Source organism: Fulmarus glacialis, unplaced genomic scaffold (assembly GCF_000690835.1).
Source record: "Fulmarus glacialis isolate BGI_N327 unplaced genomic scaffold, ASM69083v1 scaffold4302, whole genome shotgun sequence".
NCBI classification, from domain to species: domain Eukaryota; kingdom Metazoa; phylum Chordata; class Aves; order Procellariiformes; family Procellariidae; genus Fulmarus; species Fulmarus glacialis.
Window position 1 is genome coordinate 84,987 of NW_009195880.1, and position 19,544 is coordinate 104,530.

The 19,544-nt window shown below is 41.2% G+C and overlaps 1 protein-coding gene across 1 annotated transcript in view; it reads left to right on the forward strand.

Annotated features, from left to right (window-relative positions):
- Window positions 1-16,975, forward strand: part of PIEZO2 (piezo-type mechanosensitive ion channel component 2) — a gene marked incomplete at its 5' end in the record, with an annotated part of 99,503 nt that extends 82,528 nt beyond the window's left edge. The window contains 12 exons of the mRNA XM_009588243.1: window positions 1-132; window positions 584-731; window positions 846-1,060; window positions 3,003-3,161; window positions 4,535-4,682; window positions 7,167-7,355; window positions 7,794-7,886; window positions 9,006-9,178; window positions 11,128-11,244; window positions 13,256-13,335; window positions 14,728-14,908; window positions 15,791-16,975. The exon at window positions 1-132 is cut by the window's left edge and continues 19 nt beyond it. Coding sequence (XP_009586538.1) covers window positions 1-132; window positions 584-731; window positions 846-1,060; window positions 3,003-3,161; window positions 4,535-4,682; window positions 7,167-7,355; window positions 7,794-7,886; window positions 9,006-9,178; window positions 11,128-11,244; window positions 13,256-13,335; window positions 14,728-14,908; window positions 15,791-16,043 — 1,888 coding nt within the window. The remainder of the gene's footprint in view (window positions 133-583; window positions 732-845; window positions 1,061-3,002; window positions 3,162-4,534; window positions 4,683-7,166; window positions 7,356-7,793; window positions 7,887-9,005; window positions 9,179-11,127; window positions 11,245-13,255; window positions 13,336-14,727; window positions 14,909-15,790) is intronic.
- Between the last annotated feature and the right edge of the window lie 2,569 nt (window positions 16,976-19,544).

Sequence of the window (19,544 nt, forward strand, 5' to 3'; positions counted from 1 at the left end):
AAGTACCAGTACACGAAACAGCAGTCAGAAAGGAAGCAGTGTGTTAAGCATCAAGCAAAAATCTAGAAAAGAGCTTCTTATGGAAAAGTTTCGAGAACAAATGATCAAAGCCAAGGCCTTTACAATTAAAAAGTGAGCAATGTGAGGAGTTGTGTGGGTTTGGGGGGAGGTTCCAAACAGTAAAGCAGTAAACCAGCATTTTAAAGAGAGCAGGTTAATACTTCTGTTAATTCAAGGGGATGAATGGGTATGTATACAGCTCATTGTGCGCAGATGCTTTCACTCTAAGTCCCACCAGCTGAACATCAGACAAATCAGCAGTTGTTCAAGTAGCATCTGCCTGATAAAAAAGCTAAATATCCTGTGTGAACTTGGTTGGCTATGTATATGTCTCCTGAACAAATGCTAATACAGTGGTTTAGAAGCAATCAGAACAAGGGACTGGTGTCTGTGAAGCCCTGTGAAGGCTGTAAGAGTACATCTTAGATATCTTTAGAAACATTAATCGTATCACACCCAGCCGTTCTTTTCTTCAAGCAAGTTACAGTGTTGTTAAATCACATTGCGGTCTATGTTGTTTTAGGACTCTCCAGGTGTATGTGCCCATCAGACAGTTTTTCTACAATCTTATTCATCCAGACTACAGTGCGGTGACTGATGTGTATGTGCTGATGTTCCTCGCAGATACAGTGGACTTCATCATCATTGTGTTTGGATTTTGGGCTTTTGGGGTATGTTACGAGGCATCTATCTGTAAATCCTCAGTAGGATTTACATGCTGTAGATGCTAAGTATCATATGAGTGTCCTCCTTCCTCGACCACTCTGTTATATTTTCCTTTTCAGAAACACTCTGCAGCAGCAGATATCACCTCTTCATTATCAGAGGACCAGGTCCCGGAGGCATTTTTGGTGATGGTGCTCATTCAGTTTGGTACCATGGTGGTAGATCGAGCACTGTACCTCAAAAAGACTGTCATGGGAAAGGTCATCTTCCAGGTCATCCTTGTTTTCGGAATACATTTCTGGATGTTCTTTATCTTGCCTGGAGTGACAGAAAGGTATAACCCTTATAATCAGACAATATGGGTTGAATACTGATGTTCTACCAAGTTGTTTGTATTTAAATTTGAGATGGTTATAGCTAAGCTTTGGAATCATGAACAGGTTTCTTCTTGGTCCCATGTCTAAGCAGAATGTTGGAGTGCCTTTCCACAGCAATAACTGTGGCCAACGTAAGTTTGAGGAAGAATTAATTATGTAAGTATGTACAGAAATATTCTCAACTTAGGCCAAAATGCAAGCAGGTGAAAGAGAACTTGCCTGTAATTGAGTGATTAGAGCCCTCAGCTGAGACAATGTTGGCCTCTGATTCAGTTCCCTGCTCCCAAGACTGCTGCACGCTGGTTTAGAAGAGTGAGTAGAAAACGTCTCTCTCACAGTAACTTACAATTTAGCACTTTCCTGGAACATGTGAACTGTGGATTTAAATCTCCTTAGACTGAGGAATGTCCAAAACCCGTGTTTCTTCTGAAGAGCAAAAGTTCTTCTCTCCTGCTCCTGCCACATGGCTCTGGAGGCGCTGTGGAGGTGATTACCTGCTGCGTGAAATCTTGTATCACATGCCTGGTCAGGTTCACACCCCAAATCTAACATTTCTCATTGCATGGCTCGAGGCAGTTATCACCTCAGTCTGCACTGCAGAGGTGTTAAGGTTCCCTCTCTAGTGCTCGGCTAACTCCCCTCTTACTTAGGACTTTAAATTGCCTTGAAGTAATTGCACCCCAACTTGAAAAAAAACACATTTTTCGAGTGGATCTCCTATCTACTGCGCATTGAAAATTGATATGAAACTTTTGGCTTGATTTGGTCGCTTGAAAGGCAATAAAATCATTTTGACTTCTTCTGTGCTTTTATGAAATTTATATCAAGTTGTTAATCTCAAATCTGCATCCGAAACCACCTGTATTCCTTCTAAGTCAGGCTGATTCTAAGAAGCCCCTGCAAATTTCATAATGAAAATAGTTTTGCAGGATTGAAAATATTGGATCATGTCTGGCTCACAAATCCTGTCCATCATGAGGCATCTCTTGCAGTTCCACCATGCTATTGAACTGCAGTCAGAAGTGGCACATGTTCACCAAGATGGTCAGGGGGATGGAGCACATGACACGTGAGGACAGGTTGAGGGAACAGGGTTAGTTCAGTCTGGAGAAGAGAAAGCGAAGAGCTGTCTTCAGCTACGTATTAAGAGGGCACTGAGAAGAAGCTAAGCTTTTTTCAGATAGGACTAGAGGCCACAAGCTGGAAAAAAGGGAAATTCCAATTAGATGTGATGAAAAATCTTTTCACCATGACAGTAGTTGAACACTGGAGCAGGTTGCCCACACAGGTTGTGGGATCTCCATCTTCAGAGATATTCAAAACTCAGCTGGACAGGTCCCTGAACAATTTGGTGTAATTAGACCTGGTTCAAGCAGGGGAGGGTGAAAAAGATGATCTTCAGAGGTCACTCCAGCTTAAATGCCTGTATGAGTTCACGACTTTGGAGGTGCCCCCGTGAACACAATAGCCATTAAAGCTGCCTAGATTCAGTCCAGATGTCAGCCCTCTGAAAAGCCAAGAGAAGCAGTGTCTACCCAGGGCTCACAGAGGGATGTGCCGTCGTGGGGGCTGAGGGCAGCCTGGCCTGTGTTGGGCAGCAAGGCACCTCTAGCATCCGGAGGGAGAGGGCACTGCCCAAGAGCCCTCACTCTTCGGGAAACCTATTCCCAGTCTCTCCCCTGCGACCCTGAGGTGACAACAGATGCTGTTTATTTATAGACTTTCTCATCCAACGTCTTTCAAATACTGTTTTAACCCTGCAGTGGGGTCAGAAACCAAGGGCTTTTCGCAGGATCTCAGGAAAGGGAAACTGCCAGGAGCACAAAACATTTCAAGCTAATTTGGTCATACACGGATACAAAGCTCATCATTTTCCTTTATCTCTCTTTTCCATTACAGGAAATTTAGCCAGAACACAGTTGCCCAGCTCTGGTATTTTGTGAAATGTGTTTATTTTGGCTTATCAGCATATCAGATACGCTGCGGATATCCAACTCGTGTTCTTGGCAACTTCCTCACAAAAAGTTATAACTATGTCAACCTGTTCTTATTTCAAGGGTAAGTCTAGACCTACTGCCCTCCTCCTTTCTTTTGTGAAATAAAGATCTGTTATCACGAGATGCTGGGGTTATTCATGACTTCTCTTCACAGGCTGCTGGAAATGAGACAGTAAATTTTGCACAGCACACTCTGTATATGCCGTATGTCCCCTGTAGTCCACAAAAAATCAATTTCAGGAATGCAAACTTCAGAAAAATCAGTTTCCCGCTCTGAATCCAGAAGCCTGACATGCCAGTCAGCCATTCAGGCCCCTATGGAAGAAGCGTTTTTAACACTTCTAAGAAAACCCCTCTGTGAACAGAGATAGGGGCTACGCATTGTGCTAGAAAACAGGTAATGTTATTTGCTCTGCAGTCCTAATAAGTAGTAAGGCATCAAATCCCAAAGAGATCTTTGGAGCAGGTCTACAGGCTCTACCTCAGCAGGTGAGAAGAATAAAGTGAAAGACAATACACATGAGAAATAAGAGCTATGCGTCAAAAAATGTTTCCTTTGTGTATCTTTTGAGAAGTGCCGCACATCTGAAACTCTTCAGGAGTTAGGAGTGTTAGTGCAGGTAACAGGCACAGCGTCACCTCAGAGTGAAAGGTGGTGTTAAGGAGGCATACCCCACCCTCCACTTATGCTGTTACCATGATGTTGTGATTAAGCCAGTTCAAAGCATATACATATTTCACAGAGAAGCTAGAATAATTTCAGCCTTTTCCCAATATTTTCAGTATGGGGTTGTTGCATTCCAGTAGGAAAAGTTACAGAAGAAAGCTTTCTTCTCATGAAATAGTCTTTGTGACCTGGCCAAACAGAAAAGTGTGGGACTAGTAAAGGGAATGATGCACTTTGAACGGCTGCTGTATGCATGTTGGTTTCCTGTTAGCCCACCTTCTTCTGCTGCTTAATCCTGAGTCATAACACCCAGTTCCATATGCAGCTGAGGACTGCCCACCTACTGCAAAGAAGCCGTGCACCACTTGGTGTAAGGAGGTATAAAACAAATTCCCACCATCTTGTGGAAAGGATGTTTCTCTGCTCTGCTCCCAGGTCAGAGGAATTTGGGGATACAAGAAAGTCTCTCTAGTACCATTCCATCAGTGGCTCAATTACAATTACGGGGCATAATGATACAAAAGCGTGTTTATGGCCTGACAAGGAGATCTAGAGGAACATGAGCTATGGCAAAAGATACCACCCTTAAAACATCAGTACTAGCTGTGCAATCTCAGGATATGATTGTATTTGTGTTTGCAAAATCTCCCATGAAACTGTCTTTTAACATTGGCTTAATTCTCCCTCTTGTCACATATACACTTACTGTGCTTGTTTAATGTGATCTCCCCATTTCTGACGAGTTGTCTGCTGTGGTGTCCCTCCAGGTTCCGCCTCGTTCCGTTTTTGACTGAGCTGAGAGCAGTAATGGACTGGGTTTGGACTGATACCACTCTCAGTCTTTCCAGCTGGATCTGTGTTGAAGATATCTATGCTCATATATTCATCCTGAAGTGTTGGCGAGAGTCAGAAAAAGTAAGGAAGCCCCATATGAGTGATCCAGGCCTCCTCTCCCCCATGCAGAAATGAAAAGAAATAATCATGAGTCCCTAAATAATTGGGAAATCCACCATAAAGACAGTTTGTTAGAAGATACACCTGGTGTTTATGTTCAGAAATATTCAGACTATTGGGTACTTTATGTTAGTTGGCAGTCACCGCAAGTGAAATTTCAAATGGCTTCTTTTTTGTGCCTAGCTGATTTTTCCACCATTAACGTGAACTCCAAAAGCATGCGCCTGCTAGCTTAATTGCATGCCTGAGTTTCAAGGCCAGGGTTGAAAGTCCTGGTATTCACACAGGCTCACTTTGTCCATAACAACTAAATAAGTAACCCGCAGTAGCAGGGAAACTGTAGCTGAAGAGAAAGGTCAGTGAAAGGAAGAGCTCGTGCCTCCACGGTGTAGGTCCCAGGGACGCCTGGTTCATGTAAGCGCAGAGGGAACTCAGCTGGTTCCTTTATCTCGGTAGAGTCCCCACACATCCAGAACTGAACTGCAGGCCAGATAAACCGACCATTTGTCCGACTGAAATTTCAGTCTCTTTAAATCATTTAAGCTTCAGTTCAAATTAAACTTGCAAATTCTGGATTCCTTATAACCGCTACAAAGATTGCAACCATATGCTTGCTTATTTTGCCAATTTGAAAAAGAAATTAAGCATTCTTTTAAGAGTGACCCAACCAGTCAGAAATGGTACATCTGCAATGAAACGGCTGTATTTTTAAGTGTTACTGACGTATTCCTACTTTTATTATAATCCTGTGTCTTAATGGCAATTACTTTCCAAGTATGTCGCTTAGATTAACTCAGAGCTGAAGTGCACACAAATCTTGTATATAGACTTTTTCTGTATGACTTCCATTTCTGCCATGAATGGAGTGTCATCAGAGGCTTCAGGAGTCAGAGAAATAATAATCCAGTTCTACTTTGACTGTCCACCTCACTGCATTCTTCTATGCTACAACAGGATCACTCTGCATTATATGTAACATAGATCTGGCATGGGAAGATTTCCACATCTAAGCTAGCATGTGTGTGCTAATGCCGTGTAGCAAAATAATTACCCATGACTTGCACCTTGCTTGTTCAAGGTACTTTGATTCTCTCTCTCTCTCTCTCACATTGAGTGGTATGCCTAAGTACTTTGACTGCTAGAGGCTCTCTGAGCTGTTCTGTAACATCATTAAAGGTGCCTAAACTAATCTCATACAGACAAATAATATACCCCTGGTGATCTTGATATGATATTTTAATGAAAACAGTATTCTGTAGTGCAAGACAAATGACTTGATACACTGCTTTTGAAAAGTAACTAATTTGTTTTAAATACAGCATTGTATTACAAATTTAATATTCTCCTAGGGCTTTATGGATTCATGTTGTAAAGCAAGAACAATTTCCTGAAAGCCAGATTCCTGGCATGTATTCGAGGTGCAGTGCAATACAATGCATCTTTATTTTGCACATGCAGTATGCAGTGCGTGAAAGACAGGATCCTAAAACACTGAGTGGAATTAAATCCTATAAGGGAATACACCAAAACAAATGACAGTGATGGTAAGGCATTTTACAGGACGGTGAAGCTATTAAAATATTCAATCATGAGGCCAATAACAGAGGGCAGGAATTATGGATAAGGCAGAACAGACGTGCCGTGTGATCTGCTTTGAAAAAAGAAGGATAAAAGCAAAGTCACTTTTGGTCTTAGAAGCTAAGAAAAGGAAGGATGTTACATCAGCAGTGTCAAGACTTTAGGAACAGCAACAAAACTTTAAACATTATTTAAATGCAGTTGGTGTGGCATTCACTAGAAACAGATTGGATCAAGCCTGTGAACAACTCTTAGAAATACTGTATGTGAGGCGTGAAATGAGTGTGGAGGTAGTGCAATATCAGACAATCCTACTGATGCTGCATATCAATTGCTGGCAAACAATTTTTTTTTTCCCCTGAAATACAGTTTGCAGCATTTCAAACTCTATGAGAGGAATTCTGCCTTAAGGAGCTTTGAGATAAAACCTTTTGGAAGGACAAATACAAGAAAGTGGGTCACTCCCAATATCAGTTTTTTGAACAAATTGTTGTATCACTGTTGCTGCTATTATTTTATGTTTGGTTCCTGTGAGTTCAAGCTTGCACTCATTCAGACAAAAAATTCAAACTACGTTACCCAATTTTTCCCTTCTTTATGGTTGTGAAGAATCAAAACCACAGAGTTTTACAATATTTTTCACACCAGACACACACTTGACATGGGTTCATTTGGCACTTTTCTCTGTTGTCACCAGAAATTTAGTGTCTTTGCAGGTAAAAATCTCAAAATAACTGGCCTGACAATGGGTAGCAAATTACCACAGAAGATGGGAAGCCTTAAGGTCGTTGTATATTCACCCATCAAATCATACCAAGTGTACCTGTGATAGAAGAGACATTACCATGTTGCTGTTTGCTTTTGCAGAGATATCCCCAACCAAGAGGCCAGAAGAAAAAGAAAGTTGTGAAGTATGGAATGGGTGGCATGATTATCGTCTTGCTGATTTGTATTGTCTGGTTCCCACTGCTCTTCATGTCTTTAATCAAATCTGTTGCAGGCATCACCAACAAGCCTCTAGATGTATCAATCACAATAACTCTAGGAGGTTATCAGGTAAAAAAGAAGACAGACTAAAAGCAAACTGTTTTTGCACTGTATGTCCTTGCGGCTATTTCTTATTTCCTTCATTGAACTGAACTCTCCTGCCTTATGCAAGAGATAGGCAAGCTCACACAAATGATCCCATTTGGGTTTAAAAACATGTTAGTTTATCACTGATGTAAAATATTATCTTCATTTGCAACCAGAATCTACTGGCAGTGGAATCTGAATAAATTATCCTACATCAGGTACACTCAGATAACTGCCTACAGGTCCACGTGGTAAATACAAGATAATTGGAGGTAGCTTGCTTCTCAGTGGAATAAGATCATAACCTTCTCGAATTGAGTGCCGTAATTGTCTTGGACTGTGATTCACAGGATGCTGTACTGTGTATGTAGCAGCTGATGCGAAGTAAATGTGACAAGTGTGTGTTCTTTTGTTTCCCAGCCTATTTTTACAATGAGTGCTCAACAGAGTCAGCTCAAGGATTTGAATCAGACTGGTTTCAATGCGTTTCTGGGAAGCTATAGGGGTAACACTGTAAGTGAAATGTAGAATACCTCATTACTTAAAAATGTGTGCGTGTTTCCATGGAGGCCTTTTGTGAGTTTTGGTTGTGTAGTTATAAGTTGTCAGAAGCGCTGCCATTATTTGGAAGATGTTTCCATAAAGAAGATTTGCGCGAGTAAAGGTTCGGATAGATCATTTGTCAGGACAGGGCTGGGTTATGGTGAGACAAGTTACCATTAATCAAGACATCTTTGCAAAAATAATGGAAGACAGTATCCCTAGTTGTTCTGTTGCCTGAATAAAAACCTCCCCTCTAAATGACACAAACCTTCAGGACTCATGATGCCGTTGGTGTACTGCCAAAACGAACGTGCTGTGGGGACACAACAGTGTTGGCATTTTTAAGCCCAGTGCTCATTCCAATAGACACACAGTTTGCACCTCCCAGTGAGGAGACATGGTGCTGTCAAAAGAAGGTGTGTATGGCTTAGAAAAGTTTTGACAAATGACAAAACATCATAAACATTTAAACATAGTCTCGCTATTTCATGGTGCAACATGCACAAAGCTATCACAAGTTTCTACAGGAAAAAGATTAGTAATTAGTAGAAGCTGCTGCATTACTAAAGTAACGGGGGTTTGATCAGATATAACTTTGAAAGAAGTGCTTGCTTCTAGCCCGTTCAAGAATTAACATTTTTTGATATTAGATCCTACCAAATAGCCCACGTATTATAGCAGTAGTATTGTAATCTTAGTACACTTTGGAAGTTACCAGTTTCAAGTGGCCTCATCCTTTGCAGACATCTTTCTATGCAGAAAGATGCTTAACAAAAGACAGAGTGAAATTTTAACTTAAGTTTAAATAGACTTTACAGAGTTTACCTGATGAACTTTCAGGCTCACTTTGGCCTACGTGGCCATCGTTCTTGAAACAGCAGGGCCATTTTTGTTTTGCCTTCTTAGCTCGGCTATACTTTGTTTATTCCCCTTCCCATCTAAAGCCCCACTTGGTACCTGAGGAAAACAATCAGTGCAAACCACTGCACTTAATCAAACATTTACAATTCTGCCTGACTGGGAAGTGTGGCTCTGTGTCTTGTGAATATCACCACACTGAAATTTTCTTCTCCTCTTCTGCACCTACAGGCTGCTTTGCAGTTTCTAGAGGGCTATGGAAAAGAAGATATAACTCTAGCAGATCTAGAGGGAAATTCAAACTCTTTATGGACCATCAGCCCTCCCAGTAGAGAAAAAATGATACAGGGACTGCTGGATTTTTCAGCTGAGTTCACTGTAGTCCTTTCATGGAGCATTCAAAGGTAATTAACATGGCTGTTATGAGGTTGATGGATCATTTGCCAAGCATTCGCTCAGCAGAACAGTTCCATGCTGCATTTTTGGTTTAGTTTTTCAGCAAATTCTATTGTACAGCAGAACAAAAAAAACTGAAAGTGGGAGGGAGAGAGACAGAGAGAAGTGACCTTTGTTACCCAGGAAAACATTTGTTGCCTGCAGTTCTCAAAAAATAAAAAGAGAAGTGGAGCCACTTCCAAGTACATTATTTAAAAAGGCAGGGTGGAGTTTTCAATGGGACTTTGGAGTTTCAATGGGACTTGAGGGGAAGTAAGAAAGGAAAAGTAAGAAAATTTTAGCCAGTTTTAGATGTTCAAATAAACTGCCCCAAACAACAACCTTGTTAGCATTTACGGAAACTGAATACTTGGACCTAGTTAAGACTGAAAAACTATGAGGAAATACAAACAGAGGAGCTTGGTCCTCTTATTAAGGGAGTCTGGAACTGACACAAACTATTTTTTAAATACACATATACTCAGAGACTTTGTTATGCAAATCACGTAACTGTGGCACAGATCCATTTTGTTGAGACCTTTGCCTCTTTACTTGTGGTTCCTTTGGCCTCAGTGAACTATTACTTCACAGTGAAGTTTTTGCAAGAGGCAGCCTAGAATATAAAATAGTTGCATGTAGGCTACAGCACACCCAGTCACCGAGGTGGTTTGTTGGCTACTGTCTGCCAGCTGGGATCCCTGTAGACTGCTGGATTAAATTGGAGTTAAGTCATCACTCCATGGAAATAAAGTACCTTTGCAGCCCCAATATCTACCTGTTTTGTTGGAAGTAGACGCTGGATTGTTATAGCAATCCTCAGCAAAAGACTGTGCACAAGAAGCGGCTCAGCTGAATTGCTGTGGGAGCTCTGAAGATGCTGGGTCAGTCCTTCCACAATCAAAAATAGGCTTGAAATGAATCTGCACCCTTAATTCAACTTTAGCTGACCCCTCTTATTTTCCTGGAAGCATACAGTATTAGCTAGTGAATTACATCACTCCATCATTTCTGAACCTTACATTAATTTTTAATACTGCTACTCGGTTTGCCCATATGCTTGCATAACTACAAACATTCGTACACTAGTTGAACGAGACCTTTTTCACCCTCAAATTATATCCTGTGGATAACATTGTGACCGTGACTGACTGAAAGTGGTAAAGACTTACCACAGTGACCTTCCACTTTTTCTCCGTAAGAGAAGCTGCTGTCTTTCATCTAAGCCAGGAGACCACAAGCAGCTGTAAGATGAGCCTTTTGTGTCACTCAGGCAGCATACGCGCTTTCTGCCTTTGCACATCATCTGCCGGGGCCGTTTCTCTGCAGCCCCCAGCAGCCCAGGAGCTGCCTCAGCCGGCTGCTGCATGCCGACGGCAGGGCATGGCACAAGGCATTGTGCAAAAGCTGATCCTGCCCCAGCTGTGTTCTGCAGCTGGCGTGAAGACGGGGTGGGGAGGCATGGGGGTCCTAGCAGTCCGTTAGCCACACGTTTCTGCTGGGCCGAGGTGGGGTTTTGGGAAGCTGTAGCTGACTGCAGCATCCTTAGCTGCCCTGGCACAGGTGTGTGGTAACGCCGACGGTCCTGTTGCCTGAAGTCAGAGCAGGCATGCTGCCTTTCCCATTCTGTTTTGACTGATGCAATGAGCAAAATTTTATTAATCTGTCATCGTTGTCCTGTAATACATACAAAGGCATAGTCAGCTAGAAAAATACACCTTTAAGGCTGCTACATATCCTCCGTGGGAAAACACACCATTTCAGCTACAGGTAGCATGATGCTTGCTTTAGCAAGAGTGGGATAGCCAGGGTCAGTGCAGTTAGACTGGTTGGACAACTAGTTCTAGCGTTCAGCAAAGAAGTGTTTAGGTTATGCTCTCATTGTAGGTTGACAATGTGTCTTCCCTTTTACTTACAACAGAAATCTCACCCTTGGTGCCAAAGCCGAAATAGCATCAGATAAACTTACCTTTGTCCTACCAGAGAACACCAGAAGAGATATTGCTACAATGATGTCTGGACAGGAACTGGAAAAGGTGTAAGTTATTTTCTTTGCCTATTTATATGCAAACCTTCCCTTTTTAAACCTAATTTCCTAAGGAGGTCAGGCTTGTGCAACTGTATCTTTTGTCTGCCCATCTATCCCCCTCTAATAACTTTGGAACCTTGTTCACAGAGGCCAAGAGCATTGAAGTCACCTAATAGTAACATTAAAGGTAAAAGCTTATTTCCTATGATAAATTTAGGCTGAGAAGACCATGAACACTGGAACACCACCAACAAGTATGGTGAAGCTATTAGTTACTTTTCTTTGATTTATTGGATAAGCACAAGTTCATTACAGTATATTCACAGTTAAACTCTCCTTTGAGTTACTTCAGTTCAACTTGATGTGAGGATGCTGCATTGATGATTTTTTTGTTCTAAATAACCATCCAGACTGTATTTCTCATTGTTATTCTTGAATAGTATTAGATTGGCAAGGAAGTGTTAAATCACTGCAGTCAAAGGGTAACATCTGCAGTCGTTTCTGACATCAGATCTTTTCCTGTAATGGAAATTTGCAAGGCAGAAAGAGCATGATCTTCATATGAATATCAAACATTATTCTATGGATATAGCCTTATAGCATTAACAGCAGTGGTGCCTCCTTTCAGATTTGAAAGGAGTCTGGCTCTTCCTCTTCCGCCTGCTCACTGGGGATTACTTTACAGCAGTAGTCTCTAAATACTGCTAAGCCAACACGTCATCCCTGAAGGCCACCTGATCTGATTTGTGGCCACAAGAGTTGAAAAGTTAAAGCTGAGGCCAACTGGGATACTGAAAACTCTGAGAAGTTCATATCTATTAGTAGGTGGAAATGAGATTTGTCTTTTCCGTGCACAGCTATTTTTCTGCACCCACGCACACTTGTACATCCAGACTGCTGTTGCACATCTGATCATTGCATTTAAAAAATATTTTACGCCTCTCTTACTTTTCTGCTGTGTGAAGATACGGGAATATTTCCTAAGGTGACATAGCACCAAGGAGGGTAGATTTTCCTCTTTTGTGGGAAGAGGTAATTCATTTCGTAATTCCCTCTTTGCAGGAGGCAAGCAGTAACATAGAAGATATACCTGCATTTGCCTGTGTTGCAATAATATTGTTGATTTAAGCTTTTTTTACTTTGTCATAACGGAAAAATGGTTGTGGCAGCTAGCAGCCATTTGACTACTTCAGCAGGGAGCTTTCTGCCACCACTTCTGCTGGGACAACTGAGCTGCTGAGCTCTTACCTATCTTTTGGGCCTCTTGGAGTGATCAGGAGGGATTTTGAATTGGTGAACTCTCTTATTCCTCAGCCTGGTGTATGCAATCTAGCAAAGTGTCACAGGACTTCCCTGAGAGCTCCCCTTCCCTATAATTTTTCAGTCATTTGAGGAAAAAGTTAGGACAGTATCTCTGCTTTTAATGAAACGTCTCTCTCTCTGGATGCTGGTAATTTATTCCCACTTAAGGTGATTTAATTTTGAGTCCAGTGGAAGAGCTTTTACAAACATCTTTCTTTTTGAGTTTGAAATCCTCCTACAAACTGTGAAAATATTTCCCAGTGAAAGATTCTGGCAAAAATTCTCACTCTTTTCAGGTGTTATTATCGAAACATCTTGCAGTTCTGAAGTAGTAACTGTTCTCACCACATATTTTTCTAGCTTGTTTACTACCGGTGATGTGTTGCCTTTCTTTGTGCTGCTTATATAGCTGACTATAAAAGCAGCTTTGTTAAAAAGGGGAACAAAATATAAAGTCTACATTCTTTGCAATCACACGTGCCCCAGGTGTGTGGGATTCATGGCGTGTGAATGGCGACGTTATGGATGGAGCTCCCTGCTGAAGTACTGACAGAACATAGTTAATAAATCCAGCTAACTTTCAGATGTGACATCTGAACACTATAAAATCATAGCTTAAGCCAAGAATTACTGGGAACTGTGTATAGCCCTGTTAGGTATTTCTAAATTATTTTAGAGGTATAAAAATATGAAATATTTGCTTTCTCATTTTTTCCAGAACATTAGAGACAGTGTACCCATACTACATCAAGGCTCCCAGTGATTCTCTGGCAAAACCCATAAAGCAGCTATTGACAGGTATGTGTCCAGACCATGGAAAACAGAGTATGGCTGAAAGAAGTGCAACGCAGCACTCACACTCGCCCATTCACTGAGCTGTTATGGGGCACCTCAGGCTGAAATGCACTTACAATGGTTTCTACCTGGTGCCTGCAAGCTCGAGGAAAGATGAGATAATACAGTGTAAGGCAGAAAAATGCATCTGGATGCATTTTAGCTTTGTATAGCTACAGTAAGGACTTTGTATTTAACAGTGAGGACTCTAAGGATGAAGTTCGGCTCCTTTCCTTCAAGTCTGCTTTCAGGAGCTGCTTTCCCTTGTTTTCTGAGGAAGCGATAACAAGTTTCACTCCTCCGCATCTCCCTGCTACCTTACCACAGTCAGTAGTGCTGCATGTCTGCAAATGTAGCTCCTCAGCTGAAATAATGACACTGAATGGTTTTTGTTTTAGCTATTCCTTCCTTGTTGGCTACAAAGAATCCAGTTTAGATAAATCATTGAATTTCAGAGTGCTATTACCCAATCAGAATGCATACAGGTCCTCACAGACATACAGAATACATGCACGCATGTGCACGTATGCGCATGTGAAAAACCTGTTGGGTTGGAAGAGCAGGAACAAGTCTTTATCTAAGAACACTTTGCTTAACAGAGGTTAAATTTGGTGCTCGGGCGTAGTAGTAGAACTATGTAGTACATTACTGTTCAAAGTTCAGTGAGCGTGATTAGATTAATCGGTAAAAATAATTCTTGAGGCTGAACCTAGCTCTATGAGTAGCAATAAGTTACAAGTGCTTCACTGTCTTTAGTCAGATCCTGTCCTAAAGAACTCTTAATCTGAGATGCTTCAAAAGGGCTTTAATATATACACTGTTAATGTACATTCTCCAGAAATCAAGAGGACCAGAGTTCATCTCCTGTCTGTGTGATCAGTATGCATAATAGGATAGTAAGCTTTTTTTGATATAAGAGAATAACATATTTTATACCAAGACATAAATGATTTACAGTGATAGTTTCACTTTGACATACAGAAGCTGACCACTATCCCTCCAGGTTAAATGTGTTTCTTTAGGCCTGAAATGCAGACATACTGACTGTCACTGATACTTTGGCCTGAAAATATTGAAGAGATTTGACAGTTGTACAGAAGAAAATGTAGGTGATATGAAACATTTTATTTATTTAATGCACATTCAGATGAGATTTGCAGAAGGAAAACCACAGAAGTCTAGATATTATACTTTTGTACAGAAATAATGTAAAATGCGTTTTAGGGGAATTAAAACGAACCTTTACTCCTACATTGCTCAGTCATTTTGTCATGCAGATGTTTGAAGTATATGACTCAAAACAGATTGACTTTTGCCATTCTTGGTATATATATTAACATTTCTTTTTTTCAATAGACTGCAGATGGGAAAACATTACGGTTTCCCTGGTCAAAAATGTGTCCGATGAGGGAGTTCGTGAGTGGTGGGTTTTGAATCAGCTTGGAAAAAGATACAAAACGTCTGAAGAGAGTCTTGAACTCTTCATATTCAGTGATAAAGTCAGTCCACCAAGCCTTGGATTCTTGGCTGGTTATGGGTAAGAAGGAACCTTTACGTAAAATTAAAATAATGTAGATAAGATAGAAGTTGAGGTGACTTTATTTGCTGGTTTTGGGGTTTTATTTCTTTTTTGTTGTTGTAGTGTTTGAACATTACAACATTTTGAAAAGGGGTTTTGTGAGATTTTCAAATTCATGTCTATTAATGTTGTCTATAGAAGGCTTCATATTTGTAAGGAATGGTATTACTCTTGATACCTGCTCTCCAGTGGGAAGAAAGGCAGAAGCACCCTTCGCATCAATTTCCTATTGAAGTAAAATCATTCAAAAGATGTTAGCTTAGCTACAGGTCAAGTTCTGCCCAAACTCTGCCCAATTTTGGAAACCTTCCCAATCTCGTAGCCAGAGTGGGTGTAAAACAGTCATGAAACACATCTCCACAGACAGCGGAAGGCAGGAGCCTTCCCGGGAGATACGCCCTTCTGGCATGATTTTGGAGAACTCCTCATAGGAGGATTATCTGGGGAGGACAGGTAAACATTAGTCTGTCACCAGGTCCATGTACATTAATAAAAAATATCAGATATGAAACCTGACAGATCATTTGCCTGTAGCAGCCAGCAGTTGTGAGATTTCCCATTGTGACTTCCAAGCTGTAGCAGACAGGACGCGAGACCATCAGCGACTGGGGTTAAACCATTTAAGTCAGCAACCTCAGCTGTTTATGTTCCCAGATTTTTGTGGTGTTTGAAGAGACCTCACTTTCCTTCATCCTACAGCACAGCAGAAACAAGATCCTAATTAGAACTTAATGTTCACTCAGCTGACAGACTATGCTTAGCCGTGTAGGTGAGCTCCCTCACACTCAGTTGACCCTTTTTCAAGGCACGATTTGAACTCTTTCCTTTCTTTCTTTTCAGCATCATGGGACTATATGCCTCGGTTGTCCTGGTGATAGGAAAGTTCGTCCGTGAATTTTTCAGTGGGATCTCTCACTCCATCATGTTTGAGGAGCTACCCAATGTAGACCGAATCTTGAAGTTGTGTACTGACATTTTCTTAGTGCGAGAGACTGGAGAACTGGAACTAGAAGAAGACCTGTATGCCAAACTAATATTCCTGTATCGCTCACCAGAGACTATGATCAAGTGGACTAGGGAAAAAACGAATTGATCTCTTTGGTGTCACACTGCAAATCAAGTTGATTTCATCTGAATTTTAAAGGGAAAAAAAAAGCACAATATTCTCTTAAGAGCTAAGCCTTTTATAGTTAGGTAGCAATGATTTTTCACTGAAGGAGTCCTGGAAGCTACGGCCTTAGGAATCCATGCTGCCTTTCAAATTAAGGTTCAACAGTGAAGAAGGTTGGATGATTTGTTGTTTTTAATGTGCCACTCCTCTACAATCTGGGGACTGCTTTGTAATTTAATCAACAAAAAGTTTGCATCTTTGTCTGGCTAATTCAATTTTCCAGACGATCATTACAACTTAAAAAGAAAAGAAAGGAGTGAACCCACAGATGACTCCAGTGTACTTCTTAACCCTTTCTGGAGCCATACAGATTGGATTGTGCAATATGCTGTTGTACATCACTGACTTTCAAGCTACAGTAATGGGACGCTGACTAGCCTTCAGGACACCCAAGACCCAGGGCCGCAGTGGGAACTGAAGACATTCTAGCCATACCCATTTGTAGAAAAGCAGAGGTTTTGATGTACAAAGGACACTGTGGACAAGCCTCTCTTAGCAAAAAGAAAACAAGTAACAATCTCTTTAAATGCCTTATTTTATTTGTACAGTCACAGAAGACTTTTCCACCAAACATCAATGACTTTTCTCAGGAAAAAAAAAAAGCAACTGAAACTTGACACTTCGTCGAGGTTAACTAATGGCTAGAATAATTATGGTGAATTATTGGGGTGTTCTGCTGGGCCGTTCTCTTCAAAGTTACTGCTTTCCATTAGATGAGAAAAGAAAGTGAATTCAATGACCTAAGGAGCTACTTCATTTCTTATAACCCTTTAAAGACTGAATAGTGTGTGCTTCTCTCTGCTCCCCATGACGTGCTTTTTCCCATTTCGATGATTTAAGGCAACCATTGTTTTGCTGTTAGCTGATACTCTTCTTCCAGTGTTTCAGGTATATGAAAATGTTTACATATTCCAAGTCACATTTTTACATCCAAGACGGGCTTTTTTTAAGTTCCCAAATATAGACATACATATGAGCTTGAAAAATGGCCTTTTTCTTAAATTACTATTATTAGTGACACAAATGGCTCATTAGAGAACATTGTAGCATGAAAATTTACAATTGCAATGTAGGTTTCATTCCATGTTAAAGAAATTATTGAGAAAAAAAATCATTGAGTGGGTAGGGTATGTTAAAAGGGTATACTGTGTAGTTTTGATTCAGTAATGACTTAAAATAAAGCACATGTTGCAAAGTCATTTTAGAAGTATTTTTTCCTCTGCCTTTTTACATGAAATGGGAGAAGTTTGACATTCTTCTAACTCTGTGACAAATAAATCTCTTTCTTGTAGTTAGCTGCTATTTATTATATGAATGATTAGTTAATCACCAGAAAGAAATTAATACAACATAATTTGCTGGCACATTTTACTGCAGAACTTCATAAAACAGCACAACTAAATGAAGTTGCAACATACTCTGCTGAGTGCTTCCATGACAAATGCTGTCAGATCCATTCTATACTGTGAAAACTAACATTTTGAGCACCACGAAGTGCACAAAATAAAAATCGCTTCATCATATTGTAACAATAAAATCATTTGGTGACTGGAACTCACTGAAAGACAAGCTGATTTCCTCTGAAGTGTAATGGAAAGGTGGCTGCTCTTACAGCCAGGCAGCATTCCCCGGTGGAGAGTTTTGCTCCATTTCTTCCATAGGACCTGTGAATGAAAACCAAAATATACAGGGCAGCTCTGACATAGGATCCAACAGGGATGCTAAAATGTCCTTTGTGGTTAGATGGATCCTCGCCTGGGTGTTCAGTGATTTTAAGGGGAGCAACACTGGAAGGAGAAGTGTGAAGGGTGTAATGTGTTTCTAAAGGTACCAGCCAGCAGAACCATGCTGGCCACAGTTGGTCCTGGCTTCCTTCCTGGTTCCTTCTCTTTAACAGGCTCTTCATTTCTGGTAAGAAAAATCTATCCGCAGAATGAGCTGTACAGTTATTTGGGCTTTGCAGAAATGTGCTGCTCTTTCTTTCATGGATTGATCAAACTTTGAAAATAAAAGGATTCTTCTGTTGTTTTTTTATTTTTTTTTTTAAAACAACCTATAGTCAAATTGGTGACATGGACTTGATAGCTAACTATAACAAGTGAAAAGTGTACTGCTGATGACCATCCTTTGAGCCATCCAGATAAAGTCGAACTGGCAGCCAGTTTCTAGTGGCATTCTTTAGGGAATAAATATTGGGTCCAGTACCATCTAACGTCTTTATTAACAACCTGGAGGACACGACAGAGTGCACTTTCAGCAAGTTTGTGGACCACACGTAATCTGGGCCTGGGGAGGTTTATGATAACGTAGGTGTGTCAACTGCCCTCCTGGGGCATGGGGTGGGCAGTTGTTACAGGGAGGGCAGGACTGCCTTTCCAGGGGACCTCAAGATGCTGGAGAAATGAACTGCCAGGTACTTCGTGAAGTTCAACTAAGACAAATGCAAAGTCCTGCATCTGAGGCAGACTAACCTCAGGCAGCAATTCAGACTGGGTAGGTGGGTAGGGAACAGCTTTACAATAAAACAGGCTGCCCAGGGAAGTGGTAAAGTCACCATCCCTGAAAGTATTTAAAAGATGTGTAGATGAGGCGCTTAGGGACATGGTTTAGTGGGCATGGTGGTGTTGAGTTAACAGTTGGACTTGATGATCTTAGAGGTCTTTTCCAACCTTAATGATTCTATGATTCTAAAAGGAGCCAGGGCCAGGAGTTGCACGTATATCAGCAGCGCACCCTTGAGACAAAGAAAGCCAACAGCATACTGGGCTGCATTTACAAAAGTACAGCTGAAAGTCAAGGGAATTTATTAGTCCCCTCTATTCAGCACTTTTGAGACCACATCTGGAGAACTGCATGCAGGTTTGGGGTCTCCAATGCAAGAAAGACACTGCCATACTGGAGTGAGTGTGGGAGAGGGCTGGAGGACACGATGTGCGAGGAGGGGCTGAGGTAGCTGGGCTTGTTCAGCCTCAAAAAGAAGAAGTCCAAGGGGAGAGATTATTGGTGTCTGCAGCTATCTAATGGCGAGGTACAGAAAAGGTGGAGCCGGGCACTGCAGAGCTGTGCAATGACAAGAGGCAACAGACACAAGTTGCAACAAGGGAGAGTGATTAAATAGAAGGAAAATTGTTGTCACCATGAGGGTAGTCAAACACTGGAGCAAGTACCCAGAGAAGCTGTGGGATCTCCAGCCTTGGAGGTTTTAAAATTTTGACTGGACGGGGCCTGAGCAACCTGTTGTAACTGTCCATGCTTTGCGCGGGAGATTCAACCTGAAGCCTCCCGAGGTCCCTTACAACCACGATTTTAGGATTCTGCCAGGGATGCTGTAGCTTACCAAAGACAGTGTATTGGCTGCTCTAACAACCACCTCCAAAATGTCAGAAAAAAAGTTATTGGATCCAAAGCAACAGTATAGTTATA